Below are 15,003 nucleotides of genomic sequence, written 5' to 3' on the forward strand. Positions count from 1 at the left end.
CGTCGGGCGGCGCGTGCCGGGACGCGCGTGTGTGAGCGGGGCCGCGTCCACGCGGGTGCGCGCAGGGGCGCGGGCACGCATGCCGTGGACGTGCGGGTGCATGGGGTGCGTGTGCATGTGGGTGCGTGTCCCCACGCCGGCCGTGCCCCCCCAGCCCCTGACCCCGGCGCTGTCGGGGCGGCCCCCCCAGCAGTCCCCGCGGCCGCCGCGCATCACCTGAAACCGCCGCGGTGTCGGGTTCGCGCCGGCGGCGCCGGGCCCCGCCGGGGGGTCACGGCCGGCCCGGGCTGGAGGCGATGCCCCCCGGGAAGGGGGACACGGGGGGATACCGGCTGGCATCACCGGAGTGAGCGGAGCGGAGGCACGCGACAGCCCTCCGGCCCTGACCGTGCCTCAGTTTCCCCTGTGTGCCCCCGGGATGCTCTGCGCTAAGGCAGGAGGTCAGGGGGGACACCACATCCATTGCCACTCGCAACCTCGCCGGGGGTCGCGCCCCCGGACCCTCTCGCGGGGGACACCCACGGGACTGCCACCCCCCCGCCAGCTGCGAGGCCAGCCCCGGCCGCTCTCGATTGACAGCTCCCGCGCCCGATGGCCTCTCCGGTCCCACAGGGAAAGCCAATCCCCGCGGCCGGGGGGGCAGGAGGCGGTGCTGCCCCCCGGCCTCGCCTTCCCCCCCGCGCTGCTGCCAGGTGTCTCTTTCGCAGGTGGCACCATGGGGACAGGTGAGGAGGGCACGGGGCGGGGGGAGGGAGGCACGGCGGTAGGGGGTCCCCTGCGCCCCTTCGGGGAGGGGGCACCCGCGTCTGAAGCTGGCGGGGGATAATGGGTGGGCGCTGTGGGGGGCTGGCAGCGCCGGGGATACCGGCGTGTCCCCGGAGCCGGGGCCATCACTTATTTATTGAGGTCAGGCTGGGGCGAGCGGCGAACGAAGTGGGGGGGGGCACCGTGGTGGCGTTTCACCCACGCCTGGAAAATCCCCGCGGGAACTGCCTTGGAGACTGGTGCACCCATCTCCAGCCGCACGGCGTTGGGAATTCAGAGGGGCTCCAGGGAGGATGGGAAATGGCCAGAGGGATCAGGTCCTGCTCTCTAGCATAAAGCTGATGTCCCCGTGTCCCCTCTCTGGAGCCTTTCCGGATTTGTGCTGTCAAGTAAAGCCCCTTTGCATCCCCTGTTCCAGATTTACACTGTGAGGGAGAGCTCCTTTTCACCCCAGCATCTTTACCCCAGGGCAGGGCAGCCTGTGCCCACACCCCCATGCTATGTGACAGTTTGATCCTTGGGACGGTATAGGACGGGAAGGGATCAGGCTGGAGAGGGGGTCACAAAGCTCCTCGTCCCTCCAGGCTGTGCTGCTGCGCCTGGGACCTCTCTTACAAGCGGCAAGTACCCAGGCCAGCTGCCCCCAGCATTGCGCTGCTAAAAAAGAGCGGTGCCCAAGCCCGGGCATGTGCTTCTGGACTATGCCATGTCCCCCGCTGGCTGACGGGCAGCCCTGGCCCTGTGAGGACGCAGCCAGCCCTGAGCCAGACGCCAGGACGCCGGCGTGCCCAGCGCCACCATGGCCCAGGACTGGGACGCAGTGCTGTCGGGGATGACGACAGGCAGCCGGTCACGGAGCTCCAGCAGCGAAGCCAGCCTGGCTCCCCGCTACCTCCTCAGCAAGCAGAGCCGCCTGCTCAACGGGACCACCCGGAGCAGCCGTGCCGCCTCCCCCATGGGCCGTGTCATCCTCATCAATGCCCCCATCGAAGGTGCGTGGGGTGTCCCGGCCCCCTGCCCACCCCCATGGCCAGGACACCCCCAATGGCTGCATTCCCTGGGTCTAGGGGTGGGGAGGGCTGGCCTGGGCCTGGGGATGTTCCCAGTGAGAGAGAGACCCCTTGCCATTGCACTCATGCTCCCCTGTCCCCACAGCCAGCAGCAACGAGAGTGATGTCATCAATGCCATCACAGTGGAGAAGAGCGTGGACGGCAAACTGGGCTTCAGCGTGCGTGGCGGCTCCGAGCACGGCTTGGGCATCTTTGTCAGCAAAGTGGAGGAGGGGAGCACTGCTGGTAAGAGGGTCAGGGTGAGGGGCACCAGGCACGTGCCAGCAAGACCCTCTCAAGGAGCTCCCAGTGACATGGGATCACAGCAACAATGCCACCGTTCATGGTGGGAAGCCACCGTTTGCTCCCTGCTGCCTTTGGCCATGAGATTTGCGGGCTGCCCAAAGTGAAGGGCAGGACATGGGAGTAGACAGTCCTGTGCCAAGGACTCTGAGCTCCATCCCCAGGCCACAGCAAGGTGACAAGCCACTCAGTGCAGTTGTCAGGCACCCCTGCCTCTGTTCCCAAGGGGTTCAGAGCAGGCTGAGGAGACACTGAGGGAGGGGATGTCAAACAAGGGCATCAGTAGCAGGTCAGGTGCCCAGATGAGCCGTGTGTCCCCCGCAGAGCAGGCCGGGCTGTGTGTTGGCGACAAGATCACGGAGGTGAACAGTGTGAGTCTGGAGAACATCACGATGAGCAGCGCTGTCAAGGTCCTCACCGGCAACAACCGCCTGCGCATGGTGGTCCGGCGGATGGGCCGTGTGCCAGGAATCAAGTTCTCCAAGGAGAAGACGGCGTGGTGAGCAGGGCATCTCCCATGCCAGCACCCCAAAACCCAACCCCATGGAGGGCATGCCGGGAGAGGTTGCTGAGGGATTCTGGGAAACAGGGAGGATCCCTGGGGGACCCCCAGGGTGGAGTGGCAGCAGAAATCTCTGGCAAAGATGGGGAGAGACCAGAGTGGGATCTAGGATGGGATAGGAAGGTCTGGAGCAGGTAGGGTGGGTGCAAGCCCCATCCTAAACATCCCCCATCACTCTCCTCTACTGGGTGCCACCAATGGTCCCATGCCGGAGGAGGACAAGAGCCAAATCCCTGAGACTGCCTACCCTGTGCCGTACCCCAGGGTGGATGTGGTGAACAGGCGCCTGGTGGTAGAGAAAAGCGGCTCGACGCCATCGGAGAGCGGCTCCGAGGACGGGCTGCGGCGCATCGTCCACCTCTACACCACCTCTGATGACTACTGCCTGGGCTTCAACATCCGCGGCGGCAGGGAGTTCGGCCTCGGCATCTACGTCTCCAAGTACGGCTGCCCTGGGGCGTGACGGGGTTGTGACACCCCTGACTCTGCTGTGCCCATGCTGAGCCCCCCACTCTCAGAAGACACTGGGCATCACCACCATGGGTGCTGAGCCGTGGGGCTACTCAAGTGGAGGTGTGGGGCAGGAGCAGGACTCCTGCAAGGGCTTGGCCCCATCCTGCCCCCCTGTTTCCCCAGGGTGGACCCCGGAGGGCTGGCGGAGCAAAATGGTATTCGGGTGGGAGACCAAGTCCTTGCAGCCAATGGAGTCAAGTTTGAAGACATAAGCCATAGCAAGGCAGTGGAGGTGCTCAAGGGGCAGACCCACATCATGCTCACGATCAAGGTACCCACACCCTGCCCCACGGACCCTGGGGTGAGGCAGGGCTTGGCATGTCCCTTCACTGGCACTGCCCCTGCTCAGCCCAGTGCTGGGGGCTGGTGCAGCTGCTGCCTGGTTGGGTTTCAGGCGGGTGGGAGGGGGAGGATGCATTATTCATGGCTGGCACCAGATCAAGTTCTCCAGGGCAGCCAGCACTCACTGACCCCCTTGTCCTCTCCCCCTGTGCCTAGGAGACAGGCCGGTTCCCTGCCTACAAGGAGTTGGTGGCCGAGTACTGCTGGCTCAGTCGCTGTAAGGGCAGTGCCGTGCGGGTACTGGCAGGGGTGCTGGGCTGGGGCACGGCGGGGCTGGGCCTCCCATGTGTGTGATGTCTGACACTGTAGGGAGGGAGAAGGTCTGCATGCCATGGGGTCCCAAGGCCTTGGGGGGAGCGGGGAGCTCCCTGTGCCACTGTTAGCATACCCACTGGCCTGATGGACTTGCAAGGTCCCAGCTGTCCCCCGTCCCTGGAGGAGGCGTGAAGAGCCCCCTGCCATGGCCAGCAGCCCCTTGTGGTCCCTATGATCCCACAGCATCCTACATGTCCACTTTCTTGGAGAGGACATAATGATCCCTATGCAATGGCCAGTAGTCCACAGGTCCCCATGGCCCTGTGGGTTCCCCATGTCTGCTGTTTTTGGGAGGGACATGGAGCTCTAGGTGGCCCACAGTGTGTGACAGTGTGTCCCTGCTGTGCCTTTGCAGTGACTGACGGGCAGCTGCAACAGCTGGCTCAGACCTCGGAAACCAGCTCCTCCATCTCCTCCTACTCCTCAGGACCAGCACCAGGGGCGGTGAATGGGCTGGGGGCAGCTGCCCCAGTGTCCCCAGCCCGGATGATCCCTATGCAATGGCCAGTAGTGCACAGGTCCCCATGGCCCTGCGGGTTCCCCACATGCCTGCTGTTTTTGGGAGGGACATGGAGCTCTAGGTGGCCCACAGTGTGTGACAGTGTGTCCCTGCTGTGCCTTTGCAGTGACTGACGGGCAGCTGCAACAGCTGGCTCAGACCTCGGAAACCAGCTCCTCCATCTCCTCCTACTCCTCAGGACCAGCACCAGGGGCGGTGAATGGGCTGGGGGCAGCTGCCCCAGTGTCCCCAGCCCGCACCGTGGATGTGGCCATCTCCACAGAGGACGGGCCGCGGCGGGGCTGGGTGCGGGAACGCGCCGAGCGGGCCATGCAGACCGAGCCAGCCACGGAGGGGCTGCCAGAGACGCGGCGCACAGTGCGGCCCCCCGAGCTGCTGCGGGACACGGCCATCCGGGGCCAGGGCGCCCGCGACGCCCCTGGCACCCACCCACGCCGCACCTTCAGCCACTCACCCAAGACGGCGCTTCTGCTGGCACTGAGCCGGCCACGGCAGCCCATTACACGCTCCCAGAGTGACCTCACTGTCGCCGGTAGGCACTGGGGCACAGCCCCACGCATGGGACTGAACCCTGGCTGAAGTCTCCTTCCAACCCTGCACGCCCAGCCCCGGGAGTCCCACAGCTCAGACCCTGCCCCACACGGAGAGCCTGTCCCCTACTCGGGCATCCTGTAGTCCCTGACACACACAGATACCCGGCCCCCACTCCTGGGCTTCCTATAGCGAACATCTAGGTCCCTACCCTGGACCCTATAGCCCATATAGCCCCCTGGCCACCTGTCCTGGGTATCCTATAACCCCACATAGCCCCAACTCTGTCCCTGGGCTTTGCCAGGCATCCCAAAGCCCAGCCCCATGGCCCCTGGTGATCCACTGCACCCCACAGAAGGACTCTTCTAGTCAGTGTCTCCCAGTAGCCCCTCCAATCCCGCGAAGTTCCTTGCCCCCAGACAAGATTTGGGGTGGCATCCCCTCACCTCTCCACTCCAACAGCCCCTTCTCTCTGTCCACAGAGGAGAAGCGGAAGAAGGAGAAGCCAGAGGGACAAGGGGCACGGGGGGCTACCCCAGGATTGCACCGCTCCAAGACCCTTGTCAACCTCTTTTTCAAGGGGGGCCGTGCCACCAGCCAGAGCTGGGCCCCCCCCAGCCAGGAGGCCCCGGGCTCTGAACGCCGGGCACGCTCCAAGTCCCCTGGGCGCTCTGACGGGGACAGAGGTATCAGCCTGGGTGACAGGGCAGAAAGGGACTCAACCTGGGACTGTTCCCCCTTCCATGGGCCTGTTGTGGCATCCCTGGCATGAAGGGAGCATAGGGAGGGGTTCCCCAAGCGCGCAGTTCTGACAGTGGGCGGTGATGCTGCTGTCTGCCCTGGGCACTCACCGCTCTCCATCTCCCTTGCAGTAGGCGCTGTGCAGAAGTTTGTCATCCGGAGCCTGAGGCGGGGTAACGGGGGTGCCCGTGTGCCTGGGGGGTGTGGGCAGGCTCTGCATGCGCCTGGCCCCGCGCTGCTTGTGTCTGTCCCTCTCTGCTGTGGAGTGAGCTGCTGGGGTGGGGGGCATGGGGAACTCTCTGGGCTGGCTGGGGCAGTCCTTGCCCCGCTGGCCACCCCTCCTTGTGCCTCCCCAGAGAAAAGCCGGCGTGCCAGCATCCTGGGCCCCATGGGCATCGCCACCCTGCAGCCCAACGGCAGCGACCCTGAGGCCCGGCTCCCGCACATCCAGGACACTGCTGCACGTCTCCTCAGCCCCGACGAGGTGACGGCCGTGCTCCGCCACTGCTCCCGGGTACGCACCGAAGGCAGGGCATGGCAGGGCACGGGCAGGGTGGCACTGCCACCCTGGGCTCGTCTCTGGAAAGCTCCTGCATCCCAGGGGCACGGTGAGCACTCTGTGCCCATGCTTAACTCTGGGAGGTAAACCAAGGAACGGGTGAGGGGCCATCCACTGATCGCCCTCGTGTGCCCGCAGTACCTGCACGAGGGCAGCGTGGAGGATTTGGTGCGGCCGCTGCTGGCCATCCTGGACCGGCCCGAGAAGGTCCTGCTGCTACGGGACGTGAGGCGAGTGCTGCTAGGAAATATCTGGGAACCCCAGCTTTGCCTGATGTGATTGAAGTGGAGCCTCACTCATGCTCCTCAGCCCTGATCACACTCCACCCCGGAGGCTGCTAGAACCTGTCCCCACCTTTTTGCCTTGGCAGGAGCGTGGTGGCCCCCACAGACCTGGGCAGGTTTGATAGCATGGTGATGCCACTGGAGCTGGAAGCTTTTGATGCCCTAAAGAGCCGTTCAGGTAGATCCCAGCCCCCAGGGACCTTGACTGGGGGCAGGCAGTGGTCAAGGGTGGGTGCAGCTCAGGAGGTGACTGGGGGTTCTCCCTGACTGCAGTGCGCTCACCTGCCCTCCGCCCGGCCCACCATGACGCCCCCCCCAAGAGACACCTCATCACACCAGTGCCTGGTAAGTGCCACCTGCAGGGTCTGCCTGGACACCGGGCTGCACAGTGGGGACAGCGTGGAGGGAGTTTGGGGGAAGAGAAAGGGGACTGGGATGGATACCTGAGTGCAGGGGCTCCAAGGGAAGAAGGCATCTGGCACCCCTGGGTGTTGGGAAGACTGGGGGCAGCACAATCTGTGAATCTTGGGTGCTGGGGTTCTTGGGGAGGAGGACATGGAGTGCTTGCAGACAACTGGGGTGTCTAGGGGTCTCTAGATGAGGAAGATCTGGGGCCCTAGGTGGCAAAGGATCCAGGGCTTTGGGGTACTCATGGGAGGCTTGCATGACAGGGATCCCAGGGGGGAGGGCTGTGGGTCCCCGGGGAGATCCCTGAGCCCCTCTCATTGCAGACTATCGGGGCGGATTCCTGCTGAAGCCAGCAGGGACCCCAGAGCCAGAGGAAGCGGGGGAGCAGCAGGCGAGCCCAGCCCGTCCAAGAGCCTCCCCCAGCCCCCGCCGGCCTCACCCCCGCGCCTACACCCCACTCCCTGACGTGCCAGTGGATGCCTATGCCTCCGCCAGCCGGCCCCCGCCCACCCTTGGCCCTCAGTCCCCGAACTGGCTGCTGGCTGAGCCCTCCCCTGGCAAGGGCCATGGGCACTCGCGCAGCCCCCGGGCCACCTGGCGCAAGGAACCCCCCAGGACAGCGCCCAGCAGAGAAGCTCCAGTGCTGGGGAAGCCCCAGCGGGCACGGCCTCCTCTTGCCCCTCTCTTTGGGGGGCCAGGGGGTGAGGCAAGGGCCGGGGCAGCCAATGGCCCTGAAGATGCTGGCAGGGAGGAAGAGGAGGAGGAAGAGTATCATCTGCTCACCGTCACCCTCTCCAAGCTGAAGCACTCGCTGGGTGGGTGGCACATGGGTGGGTGGGACTCCAAGGGTGGGGGGAGGACCCTTCTGGCACCAGCATCAGTGGGACGGGTGGCACCCTCTTGGCAAGGGGCAAACCCCAGAGCATTCTTCCAAAATGAGAACTGGGGGGAAGAGCTGTCCCTGCCCCAGTCCCTCATCTCTGTAGGACTTACCAAAACAGGGCAAGAGGTGTAGCTCACCAGGGAAAGGGGGAAAGGTGGTGCCATGCTTGGGAGTGGGTGGGGACCCAGCCTACCCAGGTGTGAGGGTCTTATGGCTCCCTTGCAGGGATCAGCATCTCTGGTGGTATTGAGTCAAGAGCACAGCCAGTAGTGAAGATTGAGAAGATCTTCCCTGGTGGAGCTGCCTTCCTCAGTGGCATCCTCAAGGTAGGGGGGTCCCAGCACATGCCAGGGGGTGGGCAGAGATCCAGGCACTCCCATCCCCTGGTGCCACTGGGTTGCTGGCAGACCTCTAGCAGTCCAAAAGCAGCTGCACTTCACCCTGTGGCCTTCCCTTCTGGGCCCCAGGCCGGGCAGGAGCTGGTGTCGGTGGACGGGGAGAGCCTGCAGAACGTCACGCACCAGAGGGCTGTGGACATCATCCGCCAGGCCTACCGCAACAAGGCCAAGGAGCCCATGGAGCTGGTGGTGCGGGTGCCTGGACCGCCGCCGGAGTGATGCTGCAGCCCTTTTCCAGGAGCCGTGCTGTGTTCCAGAGGAGCCAGATGGCTCATTGCTGCACTGAGCTGTGGCTGGTCTCAGTGCAGCCAGAGGGTGAGAGCCAGACCTGCCCCCAGGGCATGGAGCCCACTGCAGGACCCAAGGGAGGGCAGCACTGGCATCACAGGGGAAGGACAGGGGGTCCCTGACCCTGCTCTGGACATGCAGACAGAGTCCTGAAAAAAACACAGCCAGGGGCTTGTTTTTAATTGCTGTTTCCGGGTGGTACACTGATGAGCCAGGCTCTGGGAAGGAGACGTGACTGAAATAAAGTACAAAAATCCCCCCCTGGAGCCAGGGGTGACCAAGCCACAGCTGGGCACATCCAGACTTTTCCTTTGGTTTGACCCCCACCTCCCCGGGTGCCCAGAGGGGCCCCTCACCTCTGTCCATCCCCAGGGGTGTCCCCAGGGTGTCCCCAGCTGGCTCAAGGAGCACCACACCCCTCTCCCCTGGCAGGCTGGGCATCACAGAGGCATGGGCTTTTCTGGGGGGGAAACAGAGGGATGCTGGGGGGGCAAGAGCATGGGAAAGGCACTGAGGGCAAGCTGCCCCGTGGCAGGGGTGAGGGGGCACGGACTGGTGAAGTGTGCGCTGGGAGAGGGTGATATGTTTTGGTAGGTCCTATAAAAATAGAGTTATTTAAAATGGCACAGAAACAAATTCCCTGACAAACACACAAAGGGGCATGAGGGAGGCTGGCATGGGCAGAGACAGGGCACACGCCAAGTGACTGGGTGACAGTGCCAGCAGGGATGAGAGGGAGGGGGGACAAGTCAGCCCTCCCTCTGCCCAAGGTGACCCTGGCTGAAGCCAGTGCTGCTAATCCCCAGGAGCTAAGAGGATCAGCAGAAACCAGTTCCGGGCGGCCCCAAGGCCAGGACTCGGCACCCACCTGACCCCACATCTCAGGGGCAGCCCTCACTGTGGGCACCAATACATCCTTGCCCCAAGACCTCAGCGCTGGGGAGGGACAGCGCCTGTGGTCTCCCCTGCCCCTTCACAGTGGCTGCAGTTTGCAGAGCTGGGGGAGAGCAGGGGCCCCCACAGCTCCCAAAATCAATCACAGGAGCCTCCAGGCCCCTTCAGCCCTCCACGCTTGGGGCAAGGGCAGGCAGTATCTCAGATCTCGGTGGCTGTTATCTCCTCAAAGGGCGGGTCAGGTGGGTCACAGGGCTCGGGCAGGGGGTCCTCGCCCTGAAGCCGGAGGTGCTGGAGCCGCTGCTCGAGCCGCCGGTTGCGCCGGTACATCTGGATGTAGCTGTACTGCAGCTGCTTCTGGTAGCGGATGACGCGCTCCTTCTCGCCCTGCCACGTGCCGCGTTCCTGCTCGAAGGCATCGCGCTGCTCCTGCCCTCGCCGCCGCTCCAGGGCCACCTCCGCCCGCAGCCGCTCCAGCTGCCGCCGCAGCCCCACGCTGCCCCGGGGCTCCTCGCTGCCTGGGGGGCATCCTTCAGCGGGCGGGGGGCAGCCTTCCCCACTGCCTGGTGGGCATCGCCCGCGGGCAGCTTCCCGCAGCCCCGCCACCTCCTGCTCCAGCCGGCCGGCTTTGGCGCGGAAGAGGTCGGCCTCGCTCTTGCGGCGCTGCAGTTCGTTGGCACAGACCTCCAGCTCCAGCGCCTTGAGGCGGGCGGCCTCCTGCAGCCCCTGCGCCCGCCGCTCGCCCGCCTGCAGCTGCGCCCGTGCCTCCCGCAGCTGAGCCCGCAGCCCCAGCAGCTCGGCGCCCCGCTGCGCCAGCTCCGCCTGCGCCTCTTTCAGCTGCTGCTTCAGCAGAGAGATCTCCCCCGACTTCTGGCACACCTGTGGGGATGATGGGGTTCAGGGGCCGGCCAGGACCCCCCAGCCTGTGCCCCCAGACATCCTGGTGCTGCTGGGTGACTCACCTCCCATTTGGTCTCCTCCAGCCGGGGTGCCAGCTCAGTGCGCTCCCGCTGGAAGGAGGCACAGCGACGCTCCAGCAGCTCATGCTCCTGCAGCAGCTGGGTCAAGTCCTCCTGCAGCTGCTTCTTCTCCTGCTGCAACTGCAGCACCTGGAGCTGCAGGACCTGCTGCCCCCGATGTGCTGCGTGGGCCGCCTGCCGCGCCTGGGCCGCACAGCGCTGCCGCAGCCCCTCCAGCTCCTGCTCACAGCGACGCTGCTTCTCCTCAAACACCTGGGCCAGGGGATGCACAGGTGCTGGGAGGGCAGCACAGCACCCTCCCACTTCACCTGCCATCTCCAAAATTGGCATCACAGGGAAGGGGCAGCACATCTCCCCCAAACAGAGAAAGGTTTGAGGAAGAGTGCGATGTGGTGGTACACACCTCCTTGTGCTCCCCTATCCTTCTGCAAGATGGGCCTCCATGTTAGCACCCCCAGAGCCTATAGGGCTCCTCCAGCTCCATCACAAGCAGGGAGAAGCCACAGGTCCCAGGTTCATTCAAAAAAGGGCACCCCAAGATAAGGCACCCCAGCCTGTACAACTGGTCTCGTGGGCCATAGAAGGCTCCCCCATGGACTACACAGGACCACCCAACTGGTGGGAAAAACCAGACCCACAGGAAAATGTATACCTCTGCAAGGGTCTGTAATGGTCCTCAAAGCGGGTCCCTACTCCCAACCAGGGGTTATGTTGACACCTGTCTCCACAGAGGGGGACAGCCACAGGACATAAGGACACCAGGGACATACCTGGCAGATGGCCACCTCGTTCTCATCCAGGCTGTCACGCAGGAGCCGCAGCTCGGCCTCCCTCTCCCGCAGCTTGTCCTCCAGCTCCCGCACCAGCATGGCCTCCTCGCCAGGCAGCGGCGAGCGCCCGCAGGAGCCACTCTCCGAGGAGGGCCGGCCCCGGCCACTGAGCGAGCCCGTGCTCTTGCTGGAGGATGAGCGCCCGCTGTCCGAGTTGGAGGGGCGGCAGCCCCCCGGAGGGTCGAGGGGGCCGTGAGGGGTGCTCGGCAGGGCACCCACCTCTGGGTGCTGGCTGCAGCCCGTGCTGTAAGTGGGCAGGCTGGAGAGGGAGTTGCGCCCCGAGTCCGAGAGGGTGCTGGCACGGCAGCTCAGAGAGCCAGGCTTCTCAGCACCCAGCAAGTGGGTGAGGCTCACCTGGCTCTCTGAGAGCCCCAGGCGTGTGCCTGGCTGGGCATTCCGAAGCTTGGATACCACTGGCTTGAAGGCCATGGGGCGGATCAGGGTCTTCTCCACATTCTGCCAGGAAAAGAGGGAAGAGTGAGGGGATGGGGAGGATCCATTAGTCCCAAGAAGGGCTGCCTAGGAACGTTACAGTGGGTGCCCCCAGCCCTGATGCCTTCACACCCTAAAGGAGACAGAGGCCAGTCTGTCATGGGTGTCCAGGTGAGCTCCCCAGACACCCTTGGCATGGTGGAGGGGACATTAAGAGCATAGGGATTGCCACTTCCCCAGGGACACCAGAAGTGTGGCCATGTGATCCCATTTCACACATCTGAGCCAACAGTCCCTGTGTGGCACAGGGCAGAAAGTCAAGACTGCAGCACACACCCACCCACCCTGCTGCTGCCCCCCTCACCTCTTCCAGCTTGCCAGAGACAGGTACAAGCTTGGGGGGCGGGCCCTGAAGGTGATCACTTGGTGCTTGGTCATCACGGAGATCATCTGAGTCACTACAGGGGCTGGCAGGAGAGGAGGCATCAAGCCAGTCGCCACAGAAGCCCCCATTGGCGTAGGAGTGGGTGACACCGGGCACAGACGCACGGGGCTCCTCGGGAGTGGCTCGGAGTAGCCCCTCCTGCTTGCAGAAGGAGGCGGTGGAGGGGTCCCCATCACCGGCACAGTCGTGGCGGGGCCGGACGGGCAGGAGGCTGCCCACGCTGCCCATGGCGGCAGGCGGTGAGCGGGCGGTGGCGCGGAGCTGCGCGGCCCCCTCGGCAACGGCGTCAAGGGGCACTGGCAGCGTCTGCACGATGGCCATGGCGGGGGGGCCCCCGGCGGGCAGGGGCACGAGGGCAGCCTGCAGGCGAGGGAGACAGGGCATCAGAGCCACGGGCACTGACAACAGTGCCCACCACCCAGCCAGGTGGGCATGGGAGCATCCCCAGGTCCCCAGTCACCATCCCCAATCTTATAAGTGAAGGTTGACCCAAGAGCAGGAGATGCCAAATGAATCAGAACAAAACCAGGATTAGCTGGGGGGAGTGGTACCAGCAAACCCCAAGTTGGCCTCAGCAGCCCAGCGGAGCAGCCTGGGGCTGCCAGGGGCTCTGGGGTGCTGGTGGCACAGCAGGGCAGTGGCAATGCAGTCCTGCCTCATGCCGTGCCCTGGCGTGACCCTGCCACGGGAAGTGTGCCAGGACTGGAGGCGAATCCCGAGAGGCCTGCAGAGAGCTGGCTCAAAGGCAGCCTGCCCGCCTGTCTGCCCCACGGGCACCACGGAGGGCAGGGGACAGCCCCACACACGAGGGTCAGCCACCTCCTCTGCCCCACAGCGCCCCTCTCAGCAGCGACCCCACAGAGCCTGCTTTCCACCTCCAACCATCCACAGTGGGGCACGGGGTTCCCTGGAGAGGGCCACCACGGGAGAAGCTGCCAGGTGGGCACCAGGCTGTTTCCCAGCCCCAACACACTCAGGCTGGTTCCCGTCCCCTCCAGCTGGGGGGGCTCTGCCGTGACTCCCCCTGCCCACCCCACGCCATACGCCCGCGTGACGGGAGCCGGCCGACGGGCCGGATCCATCCCCTGCTGCCTGATCGCATCTCGCACATGGCTGCGGCTGGCACAGGGCGCGGGCGGGGGGGCGGCGCTGCCCGCACGGTCTCGCCCGCCGAGCTGTCACCTGAAATCAATCCGCCTGCCAGCGCCCGGGGAGGGGCGAGCAGGGCAGAGATGCCGGCGAGCCAAACCCCCCCCTGCCACTGCCACCGTCACCCCCAACGGCACGTGCCATCCCCAGCACCCTGACCTCACGCCGTGCTCGTGGCACCCTTGGGTGGGCAGGGGGGTGACCCCCCCCACCAACAGCTCTGCTCACCTCGCCAGCCGCTGCCCATCCGTCCGGTCCTCTCGAGCCCCCGCACCGTGAACTCGGCTCCGCCGGCCCCTGAAGCGGGGGGGAGGAAGAGGAGGGGGTCAGCGGGCTGAACGGCAGCAGGGTCCCTCGTGGTCCCCGCTGCCGCCTCCCCCCCAAATGCCCTAGGCGGCAGGGCCAGGGCAGGTGGTGCCAGCGTGGCGCTGAGGGTGGCAGGGGAGCCCGGGGCGGGTGCGCTGCTCCTGGCACCCAGGGTGGGCTGCTCAACCCGGGAAGTGTGGTGAGGAAGAGCCCGCCATTGGGGACCTGCTGCTGCCAGAGGAACAGGAGTCAGGGACCAGGAACACCAAGGGGACATCTAATGGCCCCCCAGCCCAGCCAGCCAAGGCACGGTACCCCACCCCAGCGAAACTCCCCCAGGATGCGCAGGTCACGGGGACGCAGAGCCCTGGGGACAGTGGGTCCCTGCACAGCCTGGAGGGGACACGGTCCCTTCTGGGCAGGCGGTGCGAACAGACTTTATCTTCTCCCTCCCCCCAGCCCCCGGCCTGCCGGGAGGGTCGCACCGCCGCCCGCGGAGGGAGGGAGCGCCCAGCCCGGCCTCCAGCCGCCCAGCAAAACCAGGCACCAGCTGGGGTGGCGTCACCTCCAGCCTCTCCGGCCGGAGCACAGCGCTGCCGGATCCCACCGTTCCGACCCCTACATGCCAAGGGAACACTCGGTCCCTGCTCGGCCAGACCCCCACCCTGAGCTGCTGCGGGGATTCCGGGCCCCCGGGGACCCCCGTGCCCCGACGGCACCTCAGGGCCACCCCCGAGCAGGGGCAATGGGGGTCAGCCGCCGTCCCTCCCCACACAGGCAGCACATGTGGGACAGACACCCTCCATGCCCGGCTCTGCCCCTCTCCCGGCCCCCGGCATCCCGAGGTGTTCCCAATGATGCTGCCCCCCTTGCCCGCCCAGAGCCCCCCCGCTCCCCCCCCCCCCGCTGCCCCACCGAGCCCCAGAGCGCCGAGCCGGGCGCTCGGTGCTTCCACTCATCCCAGCCCCACCGCACCCCGAAATACCCCACGGTGCCCGTGGGCCCCGCTGCCCTACAGCACCCCCACACTGCCCTAAACCATCCCCGAAGTTCCCCATGCCACCCCTAAAATGCTTCACGCCGCTCCTGGGCCTCTGCTGCACCACACCGCCCCTGAAGTGCTCCGAAACCAGCCCCAAAGTGCTCCAAAACACCCCCAAAGTGCCCCTCGGCGCGCCTAGGCCTGCACTGCCCAACAGCTCGCCCCTGAAGCACCCCAAAAGTGCCCCGCGACCCCCTCAAGCACCCCACCGAGCCCCTGGGCCTCTGCGTTCGCAGGGCCGTTCCGAAGTGCCCCGAAACATCCCCAAAGCCTCGCACGGAGCTCCAGGGCCGCCGCTGCCCCCCCATCCCCCGGACCCCCCCAAACCGGCCCCGGGGGGCCCGGCCTCACAACACCCCAAGCAGCGGCAGCTCCCCCCGGAGCACCCTGCCAGCCAGGTCCCCGGAGCGCCCCCGCGCCCCGCCGGCCCCGCGGGACCCCCGGGCGCCCCCGGCCCGGCCCC

General features: G+C 66.0%; 2 protein-coding genes across 2 annotated transcripts; one reads left to right on the top strand and one right to left on the bottom strand.

Moving 5' to 3' along the window:
• The first annotated feature begins 6 nt into the window (after positions 1–6).
• Positions 7–8,470, top strand: PDZD7 (PDZ domain containing 7). Its single transcript, XM_039708946.1, has 17 exons — positions 7–725; positions 1,350–1,757; positions 1,921–2,061; positions 2,443–2,617; positions 2,945–3,121; positions 3,317–3,464; positions 3,692–3,752; positions 4,477–4,902; positions 5,384–5,587; positions 5,774–5,815; positions 5,999–6,156; positions 6,340–6,431; positions 6,572–6,663; positions 6,759–6,830; positions 7,217–7,708; positions 8,002–8,102; positions 8,244–8,470. Exons 2-17 carry the CDS (start codon positions 1,565–1,567, stop codon positions 8,391–8,393), a joined length of 2,724 nt encoding a protein of 907 aa, XP_039564880.1. The 5' UTR covers positions 7–725; positions 1,350–1,564; the 3' UTR covers positions 8,394–8,470.
• Positions 8,471–8,612: 142 nt separating this feature from the next.
• Positions 8,613–13,747, bottom strand: LZTS2 (leucine zipper tumor suppressor 2). The gene is made up of 5 exons (XM_039708947.1): positions 13,421–13,747; positions 11,963–12,403; positions 11,107–11,622; positions 10,319–10,588; positions 8,613–10,235 (listed from the first exon to the last, which is right to left on the bottom strand). Exons 2-5 carry the CDS (start codon positions 12,362–12,364, stop codon positions 9,558–9,560), a joined length of 1,866 nt encoding a protein of 621 aa, XP_039564881.1. The 5' UTR covers positions 12,365–12,403; positions 13,421–13,747; the 3' UTR covers positions 8,613–9,557.
• Positions 13,748–15,003: the final 1,256 nt, after the last annotated feature.

Source organism: Passer montanus, unplaced genomic scaffold (genome assembly GCF_014805655.1).
Source record: "Passer montanus isolate IOZ18808 unplaced genomic scaffold, ASM1480565v1 scaffold21, whole genome shotgun sequence".
NCBI classification, from domain to species: Eukaryota; Metazoa; Chordata; class Aves; order Passeriformes; family Passeridae; genus Passer; species Passer montanus.

Excerpts from the sequence above, each read along its gene's own strand:
- LZTS2 (XM_039708947.1), bottom strand. The coding sequence starts at position 12,364 with ATGGCCATCGTGCAGACGCTGCCAGTGCCCCTTGACGCCGTTGCCGAG. Across the intron at positions 11,623-11,962 it reads TCTCTGGCAAGCTGGAAGAG|AATGTGGAGAAGACCCTGAT; the intron begins GTGAGGGGGGCA and ends TTTTCCTGGCAG. Across the intron at positions 10,589-11,106 it reads ACGAGGTGGCCATCTGCCAG|GTGTTTGAGGAGAAGCAGCG; the intron begins GTATGTCCCTGG and ends CCCCTGGCCCAG.
- PDZD7 (XM_039708946.1), top strand. The coding sequence starts at position 1,565 with ATGGCCCAGGACTGGGACGCAGTGCTGTCGGGGATGACGACAGGCAGC. Across the intron at positions 4,903-5,383 it reads GAGTGACCTCACTGTCGCCG|AGGAGAAGCGGAAGAAGGAG; the intron begins GTAGGCACTGGG and ends CTCTGTCCACAG. Across the intron at positions 8,103-8,243 it reads TCCTCAGTGGCATCCTCAAG|GCCGGGCAGGAGCTGGTGTC; the intron begins GTAGGGGGGTCC and ends TCTGGGCCCCAG.